At 46.2% G+C, this 9,901-nt stretch overlaps 1 protein-coding gene across 1 annotated transcript in view; it reads right to left on the bottom strand.

Annotated features, from left to right (window-relative positions):
* Positions 1-5,809: 5,809 nt before the first annotated feature.
* The window catches only part of LOC106330690, a 19,447-nt gene continuing 15,355 nt past the window's right edge, over positions 5,810-9,901 (bottom strand). Inside the window, exon 2 of the mRNA XM_013769121.1 lies at positions 5,810-6,389. Coding sequence (XP_013624575.1) covers positions 5,810-6,389 — 580 coding nt within the window. The remainder of the gene's footprint in view (positions 6,390-9,901) is intronic.

The following is a 9,901-nucleotide window of genomic DNA, read 5'->3' on the forward strand; positions in this document are numbered from 1 at the left end:
TTCTGTCGATAAGCTTTGATCGACGAGATCGAATCGCGATAGAATTGCGATCCCCCGATGATCATGCTCACCCTTCTACGGTTGCTGTCGTTTCCTCGGTCATCCTGCCTCCTTCTGCGTTTCTCGCCCGACTGATTTTCGCGGGTGTCATTTTCGGGGGACTCTTTAACAGTTTTGGGAGGGCGATCGGAATCCAGGAGGAGGTCTTTTATGCCCGTGACCTTCGAAATTTCACCGACGAGGAGCTTCGCAGCAAGCCTTGCGCCGAGAACCTTGCAGTTCATAGTGGAATGGCCTCTGGTCTGGTGGAACTCCCAGTAGGAATTATCCTTGAACTGGTTCCTGGTCTAGGTATTTCCGGAAGTCTTTCTCTGTTCGGAGTTGATAGCGTAATTATGCTCACCCTGGAGATCTTCTCCCTCGTGGTGGACATACATGTCGTTACGAGGGTTTTTCCTTCTTTCGGACGTCTTCTGCAGGTTGTACTTCTAGGAGAGGACCTTCATCTCTTCTTCCATCATGATGAAGTCCGTTGCCTTGTGAAGAGCTCCCTATATTGTTCTCGGTTTTTCAAGGGATATCTAATGCCGGAGTTTCGACCAGTACCAGAGAGTTTTCCGAAAAGCTCAAAACGTCGCCTGCCACTTTGTCACTGATTCCAGTGACTCTTGCCATTACCAGCTTGAACCTGTTCATGAATTCGCGGGGTGGTTCGTCTTCTCTTTGAGATAGACTCCAAAGGTCGACGTCTTAGGTTTCCCTGTCCATGAACATCGAATATTGTTTGAGAAACTCCGAGGCGAGCTGACGGAAACTTCCGATGGAGTTTCGTTTCAGACAAGAAAACCATTCGAGCGCGGCCACTTTGAGGTTTTCGGCGAAGAGGAGGCAGTAGCCAGCGTCTCGTTCGCGTTCCTTGAGTTTGCACCTTCCCATCGCGATCTGGAAAGACTGCAGATGCGCCTTCGGGTCGGTGGTGCCATCGTAGACGAGAATTTTGATCTTCCCAGGATCTGAGATGTTAGATTTCGTGATTTGGGCAGTGAACGGAGTTTTCCGCGCTTCCTCGAGAAGTTTGTCGATCTCAGGTGCAGCGCTTGTTGCGTGGTGAATCTGCGACTTTACCGCCTTGACTTCTGCAGCACTTTTTACGATGTACTCGCGGAGATCATGGATCTCATTAGTATTTCTAGCAGCCTTGCGAGCCTGTCGGCGTTGGCTGCGGTGGATCCGAGCCTGATTCTCGGCCAGTTCTTCCTTCTCTACCCAATAGAGGTTTTCTTCTTCCTCTGTCATGGGCTTTTCGAACGACGCATCCTGCCGAGCGGACTGGCTTTGCGTTCTTCTCGGATGGACGTCGGCACCTCCGTCCGAGTGATCGGACTGTTCGCTTAAGTCCAGATCGATCCGCTCGAAATCGCCTCTTTCGTTGCTCCCGGCGAGAGGTGGATAGTTCTCCGCGGTCGGTTGTGCGCCTGGCGGAACTGTTTCGTCAGGGTTCTGAACTGAAGAATCCTTGTCTACCCTTGTGGCCCGATCGCTCGGACTCTCGAAATCGAGTCTTCTGCCGCAGCGGGCTCTTGTAGCCCCGCGCAGGTTTTTACTCTTGGCCTTCGCCGTTAAAGTTTCCACCTGTTTTGCGAGAGAGGCCACGACTTTCCTTGTTTCCATCTGGTCCAGTATCACGGCGTTCGTAGTGACCGTGGATACGTTTCCAGATGGAGTTCTTTCAGCGTTGGCATTGACGGAAGTCCCGTCGTACGTCATACCTGACTTAGCGTGCGCGGTTACGTGAGAGATGGATTCGTAACCCCCCTCCTTCTAGCAACTGTGGGAACCGGAATTCACAGCGTCGAGATTTGTTAATCGGAGAAAATCCAAGCTAGCCTAGCCTTCCCTGAAAGCCCCGGTTATCTGCTGGGCCACGCACAACACAATCAATATGAAAGAGTCGAAAGTAATAAATTGTAAAAGAGCGAAAAGAGAACAACGAGGTTTTATTTCCAAATTCGCGTTTGAGCGTGAACAACATGTAAGATCCTAGGCTACGAGAGCTGTCGGTACGTTCGCTAGTCTAGCCACCTAAGTTCTAACCTAGTCGAGTCGCATCTCGGTAGTAAAAACGGAAAAATGCCTAAATTGCTATAAGTGTTAAGTTTGCTCTGAGAAAGCTCCCTCTTGCTCCTCGCCTTAAGCCCTCCTTTTATACTCTCTCTAGGTCGGTTTGCACCTCTTCCTAGGTCGGATTCGTCACGAGACGGGCTTTTCCATTTATCGTCACCCTTCATGATTATCTTCGAAAACTTGACATTCAGCCTTAGGCTCAATCCTGTTCTAAAATAATAAGTGGGCCGTTTAGCTGCGGTTCAGGCCCCTTTTGGGCCGTTTTGGGACTTAGACGTTTTTACGATTTTTCTTAAGAAACAGCCGTTGGTTTTTCTAAAAGGATTCCAATTCCTCGTATAGTTGAGGCAACTGGTGTTCAAGCTAACCATAGCCGTTTTATACGGCAGGCAGGAATCCATTTTGACGAACAAGTTTTTATAACTTTTCCCAAAGTCTTTCTTTGATAATCCAAAGCGAGACGAGACATGGGTATTGTGTCTAAGGGCCAGAGGATTGTGTTACGGGATCTTAGACGAGGATGCACGGTTTCGGGACAGGAGGTCGGTCCTCGTCCATGGGCGAGATGACCTCGGTGCGGGTCGTCCTCGCCCATGGGCGAGGTGACCTCGGTGCGGGTCGTCCTCGCCCATGGGCGAGGTGACCTCGGTGCGGGTCGTCCTCGCCCATGGGCGAGGTGACCTCGGTGCGGGTCGTCCTCGCCCATGGGCGAGGTGACCTCGGCGCGGGTCGTCCTCGCCCATGGGTGAGGTGACCTCGGCGAGGGTCGTCCTCGTCCATGGGAAAGCTGAACTCGACGCGGGTCGTCCTGACCTCGGTTGAGACGATCCTCGCTTACGATCGAGACCTCATCCAAACTGATCCTCTTCTCGACATTCCTCGGTTCGCATCCGCAAAAAACTGTCTTTTACTTGATTAACTGTTTTCCAGGAATGTCTAGTTTTCAAGGATCGATCGAGAGTTGGTTTTCCGGGAACTTTCAGGCATTGATTCCGTCGTGACCGGTTTTGACCCCAACACATATACCCTGGTGAAGCACTATTAGGCTGCTTGTTTTTCTTTTCTTCCTGCTTAGACTTTTGGGGACGTACCCTGACTCTAGGCAGGAGGAGTTCTGTAGCAGTCGAGTGAAGACCATGATACTTCTTGTTCCCTTTTCAGGAAGAACGAGACCCTTCGTTGGGGCGTGGAGGCTGATTCTTCGTCGTACTACCCTGAGGTATCGAAGTACATTGTTTAGGGATTCATAGTTCATGCTGCTCTTCTTTGGGAACTAAGGCTTTGAAGGGATTCATTTTCTGATCTTGTAGGACCCGTAGATTTATCCTTGGGAACCTGGAGGTTCATAGGAACTAGTGATCTGACACAGGAGGATCAATAGATATTCTCTTTAAGAACCCTGAGGTTATGAGAATTCCGTTTTCTTGCCAAGAGGTGAATCATTATCTTGCTGTCTCGAACCCAGAGGCTGTATTGACTTAATACGGCATCGCACTTTGTCCTCCGAAGGTGGACCACTCTCAATGTAGACTGGATGAGGGCCAATGTCGAGATTGCGCTGGTTGCCTTTTACGGATCCGTTCAGGATGTCTTCAAGCCCTTATAGGGCAGCTTCCTTCTTCTAGAACTGTTGTGAGACGCGTGGTTCTGAAGATTATGGGGAATATCGTCCTGAAGCCCAGAGTTTCTTAGATGTAACCTCCAGAAATATGGAGGTCATTGGATTCACCCTCTTGGAGCCCGAAAATTCTGGCATATATCCTACTAAAACCCGGAGGCGGTAGGATTTATCCTCTTCAAATCTGGCGGTTACAGGGTAAGTAACAATACATGTTCGTCATTGAGCTTGGATAGCAGGGGATTAGAGTCTTCTACTACATACTAGGACGTAGTTAATCCATTCCTGCTGTTGATCTTCCATACATATTGCTTCGCTCCTATTCCTTGGATCTACTCCTTTTGTAGATGTCGTTTAATGACTTCTTCTGGCTGCTCTCTCCTCCCACTTTGGTGAGCCACTCTCAGCGTTTTCTGTACGTCACTCAATGACTCGTCGCCTCTTCTTGAATCTCCTTTTCCATGGGCATGCTGATGGGATTTTTTGATGTGTGTTGCTTCTTGGGTTAGCTCATTTGCCCCTTCTTTCCTTGTGGTCGTGTCTTCCTCAGAGGTTCGTGAAGACACGTGACTTTTGAACTATTTCTTTAGGAGCTTATAGAGGTGCATACCCTTGGAAACATGTAGCCTTGGAAATCTTGAGAAGCACGTGGCCTTAGCTTCCTTTAGAAGTATATCAAGGTACATTGCAAGGAATAGTAAGATGGTCGGAGTTTGATTTTTCGTGGAGTCATTGGATTTGACCTCCTTGTAAGGTGAACAACCAAAGATCTGGAACCCTGGATCCGGAACCTGGAAGTTGGAACCCGGAACCCAGAGGCTTGGCTTTTTCTTTTGGATGAATAGTAGCGGGAAGATGTGTTCTCTGGCTTCTTTTACTCCCCTTTGCTCCAAATGAGTAGAGGATATGAAGACCAGCACTCCTTGATGTAGAGTTAGCATTTTCTCTGGCTCCTTTGCAGGAGGCGGAGCAGCAGTGTTCCCGGCGCTTGGGCACAGGGTTCCTTTCGCAGAATAACTCCAACGGAATTTGACAAGTACTCTAAGGCGTTATATCCACCTAGCTATCAGGCTTATCTAGGATTTCACTACCACTTAGATTCTAGAACTTCAAGAGAAAGGTGGTTCTCCAGTTATCTAGGATTTCACTGCCATCCTTCCCGTTAGCTTTTGAACCTCCTTGACGTTCTTTGGGGAAGGGATTGAATGAATGGCCCTGATTTGCTCCGGGTTGGCCTCGATGCCACGGTGGGTTACAATGTACCCGAGGAACTTGCCAGAACTGACCCCGAATGAGCATTTAGCTGGTTTGAGCTTCATGTTTTACTTCTGAAGGATGGAGAAGGCCTGCTGTAGGTGATATATGGTCCTCCGACTCCAGGGACTTGACCAGCATGTCGTCGATGTAGCCCTCCATGGTTCGCCCGATCTGGTCCGCAAACATCCTGTTCACCAGTCGTTGGTAGGTTGATCCTGCGTTCTTTAGGCCGAAGGGCATAACCTTGTAGCAGTAGATCCCTCTGGACGTCATGACGGATGTTTTCTCCTGGTCTTCTGGATGCATAAGTATTTGATTATAGCCTGAGAACGCGTCCATGAAGCTCATTAGCTGATGCCCCGCAGTGGTGTCCACCAGCTTGTTGATATGAGGTAGTGGGAAGGGGTCCTTTGGACAGGACTTGTTGAGGTCCGTGAAGTCGATGCAGACTCTCCACTTCCCGTTCTTTTTCTTGACCACGACGACGTTGGCTAGCCATTCCGGATATTGTACCTCACGAATGAACCCTGCAAATTTCCTTCTATTTTGTCTGACGGGTTGATGTAGGGGATCCACCTGCATCTTGTGCATGATGACTTCCGGATCGATCCCAGGCATGTCTGCGTGGGACCATGCGAAGCAGTCGGAGTTAGACCTGAGGAAGTCTATCAGTCTTCTCCTCAATCCTTCGGTCAGCTTGGAACCGATCTTGAGATGTCGGGTCGGATCTCCTTCGGTTAATGGCACATCGTCCATCTCCTCCACCTCCGGTTCCTCGGTGTGATGAGCCGGAGACTTACTCTATAATTGCTATAAGACCTTGGTCTTTCCCTTCAGAGTAGTCTGGTAGCAGGAGCGGGAATACTCCGGATCTCCTCTGAACGCCTTTATGCCCCAGGGTTTGGGGAATTTCACCATCTGGTGAAGAGTCGAGGGGACGGTTCCCATGCCGTGAATCCTGGGCCGTCCTAGGATCATATTGTAGGACGAGTCGCAGTCAACAACGAGGAACTTGGTTGACATGTTGATTCCTTCGGCGTATACCGGGAGGGTCACGTCTCCGGCGGTTTGTTTGACTTCCCCACTGAACCCTATAAGTGGGGTTATCCTCTGAGTTAGAGCGCTTTCCTCCAGCCCCAGGTCCTTGTATGCGGCCTGGAAGATGATGTTGCCGGAGCTTCCATTATGTACCAATATCGTTTTCACCAGGCAGTTCGCTACAGTGAGCAATATGACCAGGGCGTCGTGATGCGGGGTGAGAAATTTCTCCTGCTTCTTGGCCGTGAAGCTTATTTCGTCCGTGCCTAGGAGCAGGCATTTTGGCTTGGCGGCCTCTATGCCGTGCTTAGCGTTCCAGATGCTTTTCTTCGCGGTTGCATGGCTTATGCCGCTGATCTCCGAACCACCCGATATGACATGAATCACTCGGTCCTATCGAGGTGGCGAGACGGGAGCAGCTTCAGTGGGCTTTCCCATTGTCTCCTTGCTTAGATGGCTCTTGGCCTTCTTGGAAAGGAACTCCCTGAGTGTGGGAACCGAAATTCGCACTGTCGATTTCTGTTTAAATTAGGAAAGTTAGGAAAACCCTAATTTCCCAGAGGTCCCGGATATTTGCTAAACCACATGCCAAGCAATCAGAACACGAAATAAAGACGAGAAAAATAAGAAATCGTAAAAAAGAGCAAAAGGAGTCGTATTCTGAATTCGCGTATGAGCGTTACAACAAGGTAGAAGCCTCGGCTATGATAGCTGTCAGCGAGATTCCTAGTTCTAACAACCTAAGACTGCAAAACCTAGTTGAGTCGCAGCTCGAAATAACAAAAACGGAAAGTTGCCTAAATGCTCTAAGTGCTAAGTTTGCTCTGGAAAAATCCTCCCCTTATACCTCTCGCCGAGGACTCCTTATATACTCCCTCCAAGGTCGGTTTGAGCTTTCCTCTTCTACCCTTAAGCCGTCATAACTCGAAAATGGAGATATTCCATTTTTCTCAATCATCATGATTATCCGCGGAAACTCAACATTTATCAGTGGAAATTTAACATTTATCTTTTCTTGCGGACTGAGTATAAACCGCCAAAGTATCTACGGGCTTTTCCTCAAAAAATCGTAAGTGGAATTCTTATCACATTTTAAACCTATTTGGGCCGTCTTTCGACTCGAAACGTTTATTACGATTTTTATCGATAAAAATAAGGGGGGTGTTATTGGTTTTATGATTCTATTGGATTTGAAAATCCAAGTAAAATCTAGTGTTATTGGTTCTATGATTTTAAAATCTGTATTCAAATTCATTGTTATTGGTTCTATGATTTTAAAATAGATTTCAAAATTAGGTGTTATTCAATAGTAAAGATTTGATTAAGCATTTGATTTGAATTTGGATTTTGAATAGATTTATAAGTGTTTTAGAAAGTAAAATACAAAGAAACAAATATTGAGTTATAGCTTGTTATTTTGAATGTATTTGTCTTATAAATTTTTCTCTCACAAAAAATGTCAAATATCTCACGTATACAACAAAAATTTCAAATAAGCCATGGCACTTTCATCATGCAATATTCTATTATAACACCAACTTCCATTTTTCAGTAGAATATGTCATCGTTTCTTTTTTGGTATGAGTATGTCGTTTCAAATCTCTGTTTCTAATTTTTAAATCTGCACCCCCTTTTCCTTACAAGACAAAAAAAGAGATCGTACTTGCGTGTGTTGGGTTACATAATTTTCTTCGGAAGTTTTGTAGAACAGATAATTTTCCTGAAGAAAAAGACTCTGAGGATGTAGAAGATGTTAAAGAAGTTAATAACAATGATGAATAAATTCTTGTAACTCAGGATCAGCAAAGAGAACATGCCAATCAAGTGAGAGCCACAATAGCAACAGATATGTGGAGAGATTTTATAATCGTATGATATATGAACGTGTTTTACTTTTTATATACTTTGTTTTATTATAAAGCTGAATTTATTGCAAATCCATTTGTTTGATTTTAATAATCTATTTATTTTGATTCTGAATTCCGTATGTTTGATTTCGAAATCTATATGTCTGATTTAAGAATCAACGGATTTCTTAAATCCTAGAATAATTCTCAAATTCATTAAAATCATAGAACCAATAACCCCTACTAAACTTTCCGCGATTTTTATCGTAAAGTTTAAGTGATAACTCCAATCGATGGGAGTGAGAAATGATATGGCTGCGGTACATAGGAACTAGCATTATGGAACAGACGAGAATGCACGGATTTGGGTCGTACCCGTTGATCACCGTTCGAGACAGTTCGGCCGGTCGCTACGTAGCGACCAAGTCGTTCACGGGTCGGTCACTACGTAGCGACCGAACGAGAGGCTTGGTCAGTTGCTGTCGGTCACTACGTAGCAACCGACCGAGTGGCTTGGTCGGTCGCTACATAGCGATCGACTCGTTCGTGGGTTGGTCGCTACGACCGAGTGGATTGGTCGGTCGCTACGTAGCGACCGGCTCGCTCGCGGACTGGTCGTTACGTGGCGACCTTGTTTGGATCCATTTCGGACGTTCTATGAACGTGTTCTTGGGCTATGGGTGTTTAGCTTCGATGAATTAACCGAAACTAGTGCAAGATTTCACCGCAAAGTTCTTAGCGAAGATTTCTTTACGAAGATTACTTTTCGTAAAAGCATTCATGCTGATTTTTACGGATATTTGGATGTTAACTTCGTCGTGTCCGATTTTTACCCCATCAGTTAGCCCCCCCAGCCCGTTAGAATCGTGGATTATGATATACCAAGGATTTGACCCATTTTCATCCATGGTATATAAGTGTTTTACGATCTATATATTATATATTCTATCCTATGGAGCATTTAGGAGCTTAAAAGAGATTTCATCTGAGCTGACCATTAGAGGTCGATACGAAGAAGAAGCAATCGTTCGATGCAGATCCAGTGCCGTCGATCGATACAGAAAAGAAGCCTCGATGATTGAAAATTATGATCGATCATTGTACATCCTGTACCATCGATCGATGTCGAGACGCGAGATGCCCGACTTGGTTCCAGCCGACTTTAAACCCAAGGCTTCACCAAATTACAAGATTACCCCTGACGAGTTTTTAACCTAATAGTTATATACTTGCCTAAGTGTTAGGAGGCAAAGGGAGTTTTTAGCCACCATTGTATTCTACTTTCAGCAAGAGAGAGAGAGAGTTTTAGGAGAGAAAATCATAGAGAGATTTGTGATTGGAACTCCATTGATTCATCTATTATATTCTATGCAGTTTTTATCTATATTGTTGGGGTCGAAAACGGTTACGACGAAGTTAACGTCCATATCTCCGCAGAATACAAGTATGTCTTTCCGCAACAAATCATGCTCGGTCAAGAAAACATCGCAACGTATGTTCCCGAGATTAAGCTTCGTTCGAATTCTATTTAGATCAAACATAAGCCATCGGAAACATACCCAGACCAGCTACGGATAGGTCTGACTATGACGATCAGAACACGGACGAACAAAGCTCGGTCATTACGCAACTACCGCACATGCACGCTGTCCGGTCGCTACGTAGCGACCGAGCTCTTCCGAAATGTCGATACGACATTAGTCCATGCATTCTCGTCTACCCTTCGACGCTATCTCCCGAAGACCGTAGCGAACCCATTTCATGTTTCCCGCCATTCTAAGTCATCGATCAAACTTTATGGTAAAAACCGCGGAAAGTTTGTTCTTTATCGAAAGAAGCCGTAATAAACGCTTCGAGTCAGAAGACGGCCCAAAGGGACCTAAGACATGAATCGAGGCCCAACTTACGATTTCTTAACCAACAGCCCGTAAGCCGCATGACGGTTTACGCTTGGTTCGTAAGGAAAGATAAATGTCAAGTTTCCGCGGATAAATACGAAATTTTGAAGATAATTACT

Source organism: Brassica oleracea, chromosome C3 (genome assembly GCF_000695525.1).
Source record: "Brassica oleracea var. oleracea cultivar TO1000 chromosome C3, BOL, whole genome shotgun sequence".
Lineage (NCBI taxonomy): Eukaryota > Viridiplantae > Streptophyta > Magnoliopsida > Brassicales > Brassicaceae > Brassica > Brassica oleracea.